This window comes from Cricetulus griseus, chromosome 6 (genome assembly GCF_003668045.3).
Source record: "Cricetulus griseus strain 17A/GY chromosome 6, alternate assembly CriGri-PICRH-1.0, whole genome shotgun sequence".
In the NCBI taxonomy this organism is placed as follows: Eukaryota; Metazoa; Chordata; class Mammalia; order Rodentia; family Cricetidae; genus Cricetulus; species Cricetulus griseus.
The window spans coordinates 94,775,673-94,789,983 of NC_048599.1; the positions used below are offsets into that span (position 1 = coordinate 94,775,673).

General features: G+C 37.3%; 1 protein-coding gene across 1 annotated transcript in view; it reads right to left on the bottom strand.

Annotated features, from left to right (window-relative positions):
- Positions 1-14,311, bottom strand: part of Dnajc10 (DnaJ heat shock protein family (Hsp40) member C10) — a 40,939-nt gene that overhangs the window by 12,482 nt on the left and 14,146 nt on the right. The window contains exons 10-15 of the mRNA XM_027420072.2: positions 11,134-11,271; positions 8,405-8,494; positions 7,623-7,736; positions 5,821-5,935; positions 791-918; positions 458-574 (exon numbers count right to left, since the gene is read on the bottom strand). Coding sequence (XP_027275873.1) covers positions 458-574; positions 791-918; positions 5,821-5,935; positions 7,623-7,736; positions 8,405-8,494; positions 11,134-11,271 — 702 coding nt within the window. The remainder of the gene's footprint in view (positions 1-457; positions 575-790; positions 919-5,820; positions 5,936-7,622; positions 7,737-8,404; positions 8,495-11,133; positions 11,272-14,311) is intronic.

A 14,311-nucleotide genomic window follows, 5' to 3' on the forward strand; every position in this document is an offset into this window, starting at 1 on the left:
CTCTTAAAACACCTATACCTCTCTCATGTCTGGTTTATTAACAGTTTTATATCCCATTCAGAGATATTTAAAATATAAATGTTGCCACCCACATAACCATAATGTCACATTCACATTAAAACAATTTTTAAATTGGATGTTCTGTTTGCTCAAATCAACTACTCAAGCTGACAAGTATAAAGAAATCTAAGAATAAACTTGCAGACTACTAAAACTTAAAAATATGTTTAAAAAGTACAAAGACTTAAGTAAAATGGAAATCTATATAAGTGTTTCATGAGCCAAATAAATACATGCCTGATTTTGGTAAACGAAGCCTTGTATATAGTCAACCTTCTATAGATTTATTTACAATTCAACTACAATTTACTATTTTGTTGAAGTTGTTTCAATATTACTACCATAAATAGGTATGCATCTGAAACATTGTTTTAACACTGGACAGTCAAAGTCTTACCATGTTGCAGAGTCCTTCATGAACCGTGCAGTCCAATGTGCCAACTTTGAGCTGGCCATAGAGCAACGTTGATGCTTTCCGTAACTCTGGCAAAAGAGCTCGGCATGGCGGGCACCACTGAGAGGAACAGAATGAGCATGAGCAAAAAGACAAAGAAAGAAAAGAACTGCACTGTCTCTTCGAAGTGACTCAAAGTCCACTGAGTGGCACATTCTGCCTACGCCCTCTGTCCTGGGAGCACCCATAAGAAGCACAGAGCCCACACAGTTCTAGTACTGATGTTCAAGTTGTTGAGAAAATGGCTTTTTGAAATGACAAATAAAAGCAACTCACCGGGGCAAAGAAGTCAACAAGCCATGGTTCTTTGTCATTTGCCGGGAAGTTTTGAGGTCCAAGTGTGGTAACATGGGAATTAACACTTTCTTTGGCAAAAGCAAGTATATCGTATAGAATCTTCTTTCCTATAAATTCAGAAAAATTAAAGTATGTGCTGTCTTCTTTATCTACAGAAACATTCCAATGTTAATACTTAAAATATTCAAGGAACAAGGACCTATGGATGCACTGGCTCTCGTGAGGTTTCTGTGCTCTGTATCTTCACCTTGGCTTGCTGTACCAGGAAGCCCCTTCTATTGTACATTCTTCAGTTTCTTGGACTCATTAAATGACAAGACATCTGTGGAATGCTTTCTCACCATTTAAGTACAATAATCCCTTTGGTATTCTTTTGAATTCCAAATATGTATTACCAGCTGTCCAGTGGAAATATGTATTTGATATTTTAAACTTAATGTATCTGAATTAGAACGGGGCATCCTCTCCCCAACTCCTATGTGTTTCTTTCTTCATAGTCTCAGGCTTGGCATACTTGTTCCCCAGTCGCCTAGTGAGAGGGTTCTTGTCTATTTGTTCTCGTATGACTGTGTTAACTCCATCTCTTGCCCTAGCACCATGTTCACTGCTTCTGCTGCAGCTGCAGCTCAGTCTGGCCTACTGCAACAGCCACACCAGTATTTTTGGCCTCAGCCTTCCTGAATGAACCCAGTTTTCCTACTGGTACTACAGTCACTTTTAAAAAACAACAACAAAAACCAAACTTAAATAAATTTAACGATTTGTCACAACATAAACAAGATGCTCCCTGGCTTGGCAGAAGACCTTTCTTTACAAGAGGCTCTATTTCTCTAAGTGCCTTCCAATTTACCAACAGACAAAATTAAGTCGAGCACTGAGTCAGATACAGTCTATTGTCATGGCAAATAGAAAAAGAGAAAGCTCTTCCTTTTAATGTCATGGTACAACAGAAAAGACAACTAACCACTATTTACATATAGAATGACAAGTGATCTTATACTCTCCTGCCTGTTTTCTTTAATGCTATTTCTTGAACTGCTTCACACATTTTTCTTTCTGACCATCTCTGAAACGTGGTGGTCCTGGTCATTGATTCTCTTTTCTTTACTCACATTAACTCATATTCACTTAGGCCCCTACCATTAACATACAATTAAGTATAATATACATCAATATACAATTAATATACATTAAGATGTCTTCATTTTTGGCTGAAATTTCTTTATTGAAGCCACAGCATACATTCAACTGTGAACTACATATTCTACTTCTTGTCAAGTCCTAATCTAGTACACTCCCCCACTTCCCCACTAAAAGATCCCATTACTCGAAACCCGATTCACTAAATAAAATTAGGAGAATTACCTGACTCCTCTCTTAATCCCCTACATCCTAACAAAAACCAATTACACTGAGTTTTTAAAAGGTTTAAACCAGTCTACTGAACTTTGTCATTCTCTTGGCTACTAAAATTTTCTATGGCAGTCCCACCCTAAGTGACTAAGTAGCCTCTGCTGTCCCTTCCTTCCAATGTTGCCTCCCACCTACCCTGGGCAGTGACTTCTCTAAAACCAAGTAACTCCCTGCTTTCCCTTAGGATGAAATTCCAGTGCCTTTCCAGAGAAGATCTGAGATAATCTTTGTCTCAACAATGACCTTTCTAGTCTTTGATGTCCTGGTGGTCTAAGATCAACAGGGCTCTCTTATCTCAGGTCTGTGAATAAATCTACTGGGCTTTGTGCTTGGAACGTGTCTTATCACCTCTTCTACTGGGTAACCATTGTGTATGCTTTACATCTTACCATGGAGATTGCTCTTTCAGGGCTTCCTCTAATCTCAGAAGATTGTTCTACTTCAGTTTCTTTGTAAGTACAATCTACACTTACCTAATGAAGGTCAGTTTCCTTCCAAGACAATTCTAATGACATTTACTTCACGTACAAGTGTCCAACAGAATATGGGGCTGTGATCTCATGTATTACTTCTGTCCTGCTTTCTCATTTTCAGATTACTTATTCTGGGATTAGTCAGCTACCACACTGTAAGCAATCTAGAGTGCACCACATGGTGAAGAGCCAAGGCCTCCTGCCATATGAAACCTTCTGATCATCGCACATGGCATGTTGAACCCTGATACAGTCGCTACAGCCTAACTTTCAGATGACCTTCATGTGCCTTGACTGCAGTATCATAAAGAAACTCAGAGCTCTTCCCAGACCCCCAACCACCAAATAGTTGTTATTTGGATATAAGTTACTCCTCCACACTCAAACATTTAAAAAGATTCCTTAACCTGCCAGCTTTCTCTCCTGTGTATAAAACTCTTTAGGGCAGAGGTTAAGTATAGCTCACATCATTTCTATTTTGTGTATTTCACTTGGGACACAGAGGTGCTGAGTGCAAGGTGCATTACAGTTATTAGCAACATAAAGGGAAGTGTTTTCAGATTTGGTGTGCCTCCTAGGGTACAAGAGTAAGTTTTGAAGGTTATTTGGGGTTTGCTAAGTATTTGGAGGAACAGGAAGGAATTGTAATTCAGGAGGTAGAACCATGTGTGATGGCATAAGTGAGTGGAAGAACATGGCATGTTCAAGGATTCAAAAGTACTTGAAGCTAAGATTTGGAGGAGCAATGTGAGTGATGAAGTTAAGAAAACAGGCAGAAACAGGTATAAAAGCACCCTCTTCCTTTAATAACTCTTTATAGAGTTGATATGTCTGACATTATTCTCAGAGCTGGAGACAGAACAGTGGGCAAACCAGACAATGTCACTGCCTCTCTACTAAGGAGCACAGAGTTCATTCTCCAGAAGAATCAAACTGCAGAGCAGTGGCATGAAAATGGTGTGCTGGGTACTAAGTGCAGACGAGAAAGAAGCAACTGCAGACAAAGGTGATGATGGACCGGAAACAAGGCAAACAGAGACAAATTTCAGAGGTAACATATGCAACTCCAACCTAGGCACAGTGGTGTATACCTGTAATCTTGGCGCTACAAAGGCTAAGGCAGAAGACTGCAAGTTCAAGGGCAGTTTGAGCTTGAGGTACAGTGAGTTCGGGCCAGCAAGGCTCACAGTATAACCTATCTTGCTGTGAGGCTCTAACATAGCTTAGAGTTCTAAGCTTGGTTTTAGAGTTATATACTTGTGCATGTAACAAAATCTACTTTGTCTATGTTTGGGGCAAGTCATTTAACACTTTCAATTTCAGTTTTCATCTTCACTGGAAGCTATGAATATGACAATCATTCACTTGCCCTTATTGACTTGTAAATAGGACTTGTAGTCAGGATTATCTACCCTCCCCCCGACCCCCCAGACAGGGTTTCTCTGTGTAACAGCCCTAGCTGTCCTGGAACTAGCTCTGTAGACCAGACTGGCCTCAAACTCACAGAGATCCGACTGCCTCTGCCTCCTGAGTACTGAGATTAAAGGTGTGAGCCACCAACACCCAGCCTAAGGGTTACCTTGTCATACCTTTATTCACACAGTACCTTTAGCCCAGTGCTTCCCAGCTTTCCTAATGCTGTGACCCTTTAATACAATTCCTCATGTTGTGGTAACCCCTAACTATCAAATTAATTTTGTTAATACTTTGTAACTGTAATTTTGCTACTGTTATGAATCATAATGTATCTATTTTTTTGGAGACAGACGTTTGCCAAGGGGGTCATGACCCACTGCTTTAGGCTGAAGGGCCCTACTTCTTACACTTCTGTATTTGCTTTAAGTAGCCAAGCAGTTCATGCTCAATTTACATGTTGCCACTGACCTACGCCACAGACAAATACCTTGGATCTTGTTGAGATTTACATAAAGTGGTCACTGAGCTTTTTCATGTTTTCCCTAGAAATCTTTCTATTGTCCCCATCACACTGCCATCCAAACTTCTTGAGAGCACAGCTTTTGTCGTGTGAATGAGAATGGTCCCCATAGGCTCACATATTTGAATATTTAGTTTCCAACTGATGGAACTGTTTGGGAAAGATTAGGAAGGTATGGCCTTTGAGGTTTCAAAAGTCCATGCCAGGTCCAGTCTTACTCTTCCTGCAACTTGTGAATCAGATGCGACCTTCAGATTCTGCTCTAGCACAACTGCCTACCTGCTGTCTGCGTCTGCTCCTAGCCATGATGGTCATGGACTAACCCTCTGAATCTGTAAGCAAGGCAACGAAATGCTTTCTCTTCTCAGTTGCCTTGGCCATGGTGTCTCTTTACAGCAACAGAAGTATCTAAGACATGACTTCATGTCTTGCAACTTTATAACCTCATCTTAACGTGGTGCAAGGAATGCTTAAGAAAGAAGCACTTGTTGAATCAGTATCTCTTACTCACTGAACTGCATGTCTTTCAGGACATCAGAGACAAAGCAGTTAGTGAAGTCAGAGTTCTTGGGCAGGCAGGCTGGGTGGCGGAGGCTGAATGAGGCATGGTGAAACAGAGACCACAGGGGATGTTTCCTTTGCCAATAAACAAATCCCCACATGGTGATGTGCCACCCTCAGATTTTTTGCTGAAATAGTTATCAAAATGTTAAAAAAAAGATCTTTAAAAGAAGAATAAGCACAATAAAATGATTAACTATATGTGACTAAAAATGTCTCTCCTCATATTTGCTAGTGAGAACAAATTTTTGATAATAATTGTGTCCACAAAATACAAATCACAACTAGAATATTTCTATCTGAAAATCAAGATGAATTTCTACAATTTTTTCTAGTCTCACTGTGATGGATGACGGTGGTGCTGTTTGGAGAGGTTTAGGAGGTATGGCCTTCCTGGAGGAGATATGCCAATGGCATGGACTTTGAGAGTTTAAAGCCTCATGCCACTCCCAGCTAGGTTTCCTGCTAGCAATTCAAGGTGTGAGCTTTCAGCTATTGCTGTTGCCATGCCTGCTGCTGCCATTTTTGCCTGCAGTGATAGTGATGGATCATTTATCCTTCCTCCTATCAGCTGCCTTGGTCATGGTGTTTTATCACAGCAAGAGAAAAGTAACTAATACACTTACCATGATGAATTTCATACTCTTTGGTTCCTTGTCCTTTAAACACTGCTAGACAGGGCTGGAAAACATAGAGATCAGAACAGATGTCTGGTGCAGAAGAGCAGTCAAACCTTCCAACCTGGAACAGAACACTGAATTGAATAAAAAGCATTTTATACAGTTTTCAAATGCCCATAAGGATAACTATCTCCAAATGACATTAGAAGTCAATGGGTTATAAAATGAAGGGACAGACATGGTTCCTTTACATTTACTACTGAACTCAATTAAGAATGCTTCCTAGACAGTTTAGAAACCTGCAATTTCAATTTCTATAGATTAAGTTTTAAGAATAAGTTTCCAAGAAAATGTGAATTTCTTCAAGAAAAATATTCTTGAAAAGAAGGTAGGGGCTATTTCATCTTGTGGTGGAGCAAAGGTGACTTTCCAAGTGAGGCACTTCAAAAATAATGTAGAAAAGGGATGATATTCCCAGTGTCAATTAAACAGCAAAAATAACACAAGCAAATGCTAAACCATTTGGGAAATGTGGTGTTTAGGACAAAACATCTTTTAAAAATAACAATCAGATGGACAGATTTGTGACCAGGAAGAAAAGTGATCCAGGACTATAAACAGAAACTAGAGAAGAATTGTGACTCAACAATTACATTCAGGGGTCTGGGGAGACATCTCAATTAGTAAACTGCTTGCTGTGCAACCATGTGGATCTGAGCCTGGTATCCACTAGTTATGTTAAAATAACAAAGAGGCCATGAGTTTGAGAGACAGCAAGGAGAGGTATATGGGGGTGTTTGGAGGGAGGAAAGGGAAAGAAGAAATACAGTAATCATATCTCAAAAATAGATAAAAACCAGTAAGACCTGGGAACAGTGACTTGCACTTCTAATCGCAGTAATGGACAGATGGGGACAAGAGGTTTGCTGGGGCTTACAGGCCAGCTGGTCTAGCTCAGCTGGCAAATTTGAGGTTCAGTGAGAGACAACATTTTAGAAATTAGGTTGACAGTGATTGAAGAAGACATACAATGTTGACTTCTAGTCTCCACATCCACTTATGTATACAGAACTATATTCACATTACTGATTAGTGGATGCTCCTAGTAAGTGTCCTGTAGATAAGCACTACAACAGAATTTATAAGTCACAAAAGCTTAAAAGAACTAATATCATATACACAAGTGTAAAGCAAGGGAAACAATGGAGAACAAACAAATACATAGACAATGAACAAAATAATCAATGGGGTCACTTAAGGAATGTAAAAGGAAATGAGAAGGCTCTGCAGTTGGGCATGGTAGCAGAGCCTACAATTGCAGGAGTCAGGAGAGAGAGGTGGGGGCACATTCCAGGACAGGCTGCACTACAGCAAGGCCCTATTTCCTTGAAACAAAGCAAATGGGACAGACCAAAACCAAGGGGGCAAAGCTACAGTAAGAGTCTACAGCATTAAGTTTATACACCAAAAGATACCAGTAAGAAAACTAAACATGTACTTCAAGGATCACAGACTCTTGTGTGGTCCAGGCTGGTCTCTCTAACTAGTTGAGGATGACCTTCAACTTCTGATCCTCCTGCTTCAGCAGGGATTACAAATTTGTGTAACTGCCAGATTTCTGCCCTACTGGGGTATCCAATTCAGAGGCTCATGCACACCGTGTAAGCATTCCACCAAACAACTACATCCCTAGACATTAAACCTGTTTTTGAAAAAAAAAAAAAAAGGACAAACCCTCGGCTGAACTAACCAAGGAGAGAAAAGTAAGGATGTACACAAGCTAGGCAAAGTATATATTTTTTCCTTACTTGAATATGTTCATTTTTAAGCAGAGTTTTCAGTTTTTTCAATTCAGGATCATTTACATTCTCACTTTTTCCGAAATTAAAAAATACAAGCCATCGATGATGTGCCAAACGATCCTTGAAGTGACAAGAAAAAGCAATGTTAGCAAGGGGCTAAGGATCCAAAGTTTATTTCTTTGACATAAAATAAAGTTTGGCTATTTTACCCATTAATTCTAAGTCTTATCTAAACTCAGTGAATTATATTCTCTTATTCAGTAGTAATAATGCTATGTAAGTCACTGTTAGAAAAATCTTAAAGCAATGGCTGTTCCAAGAAGATAATATGACCTTAATAACTTAATACTTGGGGTAGGGCTGGAGAAATCAGATTTTTTTTTAGGTTTAATAAAGTATTTGGTGAAAACACTAAATGCAGAGTTAAGTAATGAATGGAATAAAAGATTGAGTCTACTACTAACTGTGCCTTGTAAACACAATAGTAAATACTCTCAATAGATGCTTCCTATATCCCAGTGAACAACAGAGCTGTGTAATCAGACTGGAGGTTGCGCTGCCATCCATATCCTCCTGCCTTTCTAGTCCTCTCCAAAGCTCACTTTCAGGGATGCCTACGTCTTTTGAATTAGAAACACGTAATTTCAGTAATCAGAATTAAACCCAGAATTAACTAATATATAACCCTTCAAAACTGCTAGTTTTGAACTCTCTAGCAACAAATATAATATATTGTTAACATATTAAGGCCTGCAATGTTGTCAATATTTATTATTGTAAAACATTACCTCTAATATATTTGCTGAAAGCAGTTCAAAGTCCGGAAGATTATGAATGATTTCCATGTATATTTCCTTAGCATCCAATGAATTAAGAAACTAGAACAAATGAACCATATTATAAACTCTCTAAATAAATACTCTTGTATATTTGACATTTTATTTCAATTTCTATAGATTAAGTTTTAAGAATAAGTTTTAAGAATCATGTAAGTTAAGCAGTTTTTTTTTTGGGGGGGGGCAGGGGATGGTTTCGAGACAGGGTTTCTCTGTGTAGCTTTGAAGACTGTCCTGGAACTTGCTCTGTAGACCAGGATGGCCTTGAACTCACAGAGCTCTGCCTGCTTCTGCCTCCTGAGTGCTGGAATTAAAGGTGTGCACCACTGCCCAGCATTAAGCAGTTTTTAAAAATTATTCCAAATGACACTGTTTTAAAAGTGTGCCATATTTTGGTAATTACTAAAGATATTGTATAAGTGGATTTTCTTTCAATTAAAAAGTTTACTAGTATACATGTGTGTGCACACATACCATACATGCATAGAGAGGACAGAGGATACTGTGTAGCTAGCTATGTCCTATTATCTCTACGCAGGCTCTCTACACAGCAACTCGGGTCACCAGGCTTGTGTAGCAAGCACCTCTACTGACATGCTGATTTTTTGTTGTTGTTATTCTTTTTAAAAATAATGATGTAAAGGAATTATGAGGTGTTAATTCAGAGAGTGGGAGTTTCTGTGGTAATCCTTTCTGTAATCTGAAGTGAATTCTACGCCATCAGCAAAGTATGCTTGTGTAATTTTACACAATACCCACGCTTCACAGTCTCTTAAGAGCTTACTATTAGAACACTTCTAATATTACAGTATTTCTATCTATAAGACTTAGAGCTAGAAAATGATTATGGATGTTTTAGGAAACCAAATCACATAGGTAGGATTCAAGAGTAAAACACACAAAGATTTCGTCAAACATGTCTGATAGCCAAGTTATTTCTTTAAAGCACAAAATGCAAACACACCTCCCATCACACCTCCTTCACCTCTGCTTAAAACCCTGTGCCATCCTATCAACAAAGCACATGTAGCAAAGAATGTAGCAAAAAAAAAAAAAAAATGTACAGGGTATTAACCATAGAGTTAGTATGTATCTTTACATACTAACAATTTAGGTATTACTTAACATAGGAGCAGAAAAACCAGTTTCCTTCTCAATTTCTTTCTTTTTTTTTTTTTTTTTAATTTGTAACCAAAACTTTAATACCAAGGATTCTCACAAACATATTACAAATGACAGCATGAAAAAAATCTTGCACAGTAACTCAAAGGTTCAGCTCTACAATGTACCCTGGTAACTTAAAGTCTTCCATCTCCAAATAAAGAATGTTACAGCTTTGCATCTATATATAGCAATCAGTAAGGAACCTCAATTTCTTAAATGTGCTTTTATATTAAAGATTATAGCATAAATATTTTTTAAATTTATTTTTACATGTGTGTTTGCCTGAATCTATGTATGTATATCACATGCATGCCTGTTCCTGGAGGAGGCCAGAAGAGAATATAAGATTCCCTGGGACTGGAGTTATAGACAGTTGTGAGCCACCATGGGTACTGTGAATCAAACCCAGGTCCTCTGGCAGAGCAGCCAGTGCTCTTAACTACCAAGCCACCTCTCCAGCCCCGCATAAATATTTTTATATGAAATATTTTTTTGGCTAGGGAATAGGCTTAGGAATCAGACAGTATGAATTGGGGAGAATTGCTGCAACTATCCCCTTCCAAAAAGATAACTAAAGAAATATACAAGATGAACATGCAAGATTGTACAACACTGCCTATAGCCATGAAAGTATACCATATGTCTCAAAAACAGGATGCATTAATCTAAGCATGTCATAACCAGTAGATCATACTTAGAGATTATTTCTAAAAGGACATTTAAAAATAAAGTAATACATAAATGAATAACTAAAATAATACAAATATAGTCACAAAACTTGTTTTTCTGCTATATTGATAAAAACTATCCACTATTTGATCCTGTTTATGAAAAGAAAATCGTATCTGCACCTATCCATTTCATGTGTACATACTGATAGAATATACATGTACATGTACAAACATCTATGTGTATGTACATTGCAGGGAGGATAAACATACAGTGTATACATTTGGCATTTATCAGCAAGTAAGCTCAAACTTACAATGACAACACACACAAATTAGGGTGTGCCAGACATAAAAGGCGTGAGAGAGAACATGAAGTTCAGAGAGAAAGTGGTGGGGAGGACATATGATCCAAACACATTACTTGCACGTATGGATATTAAATATAAACAGAAAAATAAAAAAATAAAAAAATAGGTTATCTCAGCTCAGACAAATCTAAAGTTCTATATATTCAACATTAAACACTACAATTAAATGGAAACCAATGAAAACTCATAACAAACATTTCTTTCATTGTATTTAAAATATAGTACATTCCTTTATCATTTCAAAATATAATTGTCTTAAGCATAATGTAAATGCTGGTTGGAAAACAAACCCTGTAAGAGATTTTTAAAACTGAGTAAGAAACACTCATAAATTGTGCCAAGTTATGAAATGTCCTACAATCAAATGATATAAACCAATAATTTCCATCCACATTGCTCACAAATTGTTACTGCCTTGCAATGTGTGCATGTGTTTGTCCAATTACAGGTATATAAATTTCCTTTAAGTTACACATACCAAAACACTGGATTTTTCTCTGCTACTCAAAGTGGCTCCGGGAGGAAAATAAGCAGTGGAACTTGCTGTGACATCCAAACTCTTGCAGAGGCTGTCCTGGGTATCACAGTCCACCCATCCCACGTTAACAAGACCATCCTAATGGAAAGTGCAAAGAAACAAATAAAAATGCCATGGTGTAACCAGAAGAAAAAGGTCAATGAGATTACCTTTAATTAAAAACTCAGCTTTGTCAATATGAAGTTAAGACTTGTAAAAACTAGTACCCTACACAATATCTCTCTAACTTTGAACAATAAAATGGAGTTTTCTCAGTATTAAATACCTACTATTAAACACCTTCTTTCTTTTTTTGGGGAGAGGTGGGGGGCAGTTTCAAGACAGGGCTAGCTGTCCTGTAACTCTCTCTGTAGACCAGACTGGCCTCGAACTCAAGAGATCTGCCTGCCTCTGCCTCTGAGTGCTGTACGTCACCACTGCCCAGACTACTTTTATAACTTTTTCCTATACAAGAACTATATGTTTATAGTATTATTTTAAACTACACTGTTCAACACTCTCAGATTGAAAAAGCCTAAACTATGACTCTGTGTAAGTCTCATCACTGCAACTGTCCATGATTATGAAGGTCATCAGGTGTTTTCTGTGTCTATGACCTACACTTAAATCAGCACCCTGCCAGTCTACATAAAAAAGTACATTTCTTGAAATATCAGTTTACTAAAAAGAATTCCAGGCTAGGCAAGCTGGTAAACAGGGAGAACTGATATGTATTTAATAGATTCCAGAGGGGAAAAAAAAAACAGAATATAAGTAAAAAAAGACTGCCACGATGAAAAAAAAAAAAAAAAAAAAAAAAAAAACCAAAAAAACCCCCAAAAAACCTTAACCTACATATTCACAAAGTCCAACAGTGTTAAAGCAAAACAAGAAAATGGTACTTATGCAATAACAAAACTTAAGGAAATTAAAGGCAAATGCCTTAAAACAGATGGTATTATATAGGAGCATCTAAAAATAAAAATTAAATTGTACACATAAAATACACTATTTACTGGGGCTGGGGAGATGTCTAGCATACTCAAAACCCTGGGTTCAGACACCAGCACCACATATAGACACACAAAGATATATTCAATTTACTGCATGGAAGACTTATGAAAACTCACATAGCACTAACATAGATGACAGCAAAGTTGCAAGAGTTAATGAAGGAATCTGCATTTAAGGACTCTTGCCTTGTCTAAGAAAATTGATGTCAGAGACTTGTAACATTTATAGTACACAAATTACAGAGAAAATCAGCAATTTTATCTGTATTCATACAAGGTTCAAAACATAAGAAAAAGCTAGCAAAATGAAATGGGAGAAATAGAAATGTCCACAATAATAGTAGGAGGTGGTATGATATTCTTGCAAGAAAACTAAACTCTAGACTCAATGACACTCATCAGTGCCATCATTTCATATATGTACTCACACACACACACACTCATACACACACAAATTCATCTATGGAGGCATGCATCTATGAAGTGTAAGTCACTTTTCAAAAGTACATGAGTATTTATAAAAGTATATATTAGGCCATAAACATCTCAATTTAGCTTAAAAATATGGAAGTCATGTTCATTTATTCATACTGAAATTAACATAGCCATAAATAACATAAGGCTTCAAAAACTTAGCTTGTTTTTAGATACTAAGCACACTAGTAAATAATCTATAATTTAAGAAAAAGTTAGGGGGCTAGAGATATGGTTTAGTGGTTAAGAGCACTGACTTCTCTTCCAGAGAACCCAGGATCAATTCCCAGCATCCACATGGCAGCTCACAACTTTCTGTAACTGTAGTTCAGGGGACCTGATACCCATAGCAAAACACCAATGCATATAAATAAAAATAAATTAAAAACAAAAAGGAAATATTTCAACTTATAATAAAAATACTATGCAACAAAATATGGTATGTGGTTAAAGCTGTAATTTGTGGTTATTGTCTAGATATTTGAAAAGTCTATTAATGACTTATCTATTTCAACAACTTTAGAACAAATTAAACCCTAAGTAAACAGAAAGAAGGAAATATAAAACTAAATGAAATATCAAACAAGTAGAATAACAAGATTCATAAAGTATGATAAACTCAAAGTGTGATCAAGTAAAAAAAAATAAAAAAATACAAGTAGACATTACCAAAGACCTTCAGTCAACAGAAAAGTCACCAAATCATGTAAGGGTGTTATTACAAACTATATACTAATGCATTAAAAGTGTAGTTGAAAGGGCAAAGATCTCTTTGAAAGGGAGAGAAAAAATAAGCCTTTACAACATGGTTTCAAGGACAGCACTTCTCTGATGCGAACACTATAGTGTTTCCTAGAGAGGAAGAACAGAGGCCAACGATTCTGATGAACAAAGATTATAAACAAACCGATAAAAGATACTGATGTTCAGATCTTGCCTTCAAATATTCTACTTTAACTGATCCAGGAAGACATCATTTTGTTATTTTTAAAGATCCTTAAGCAATTTTAAAGTAGTATTGAAAGAATAGTACCTTAATTTCAAAGGGAAATAAGGAACACAAGTGTGGTGGTTTGAAAGAAAATGGCCTCTAAAGGGAGTGGCACCAACAGGAGGTGTGGCCTTGTTGGAGGAAGTGTGTCACTGTGGGGGTGGGCTCTGAGGTCTCTTTTGCTCAGAGTAACTGTAACATTCAGTTGATTTCCAGTTGCCTGCAAGAGTCAGCACTCTCAGCTCCAGTATCACCTCTGCCTACACACTGTCATGCTCCTTGTCATGATGATAGTGGACTGAAGCTCCAAACAGTAAGTGAGCCACCATAACAAAAGGGTTCCCTTACAAGTGCTGCCTTGCTTATGGTATATCTTCAGAGCAATAAAAAGACAACAAGTAAATTAAGTTTGTGATTTTAATATTAGACAAAACTATTTCTTAGGAAAAGCCCATAATATACAAAGATGAACAGCTATCAAATGCTTATAACGATCATGTTGCTTCCAACAGTGTCAAAGTACAGTCATGTACTGCATGAGTACTCATGGTGGGCAGTGGCCTCTGACCTGGAAGATTGCAAAGGAGCAACAGGATCTCTATGGTCTAGAGAATTTACAGCTGAAAAAAAGAAAGCATGAAGGAAAAAAAAAAAAAAGAAC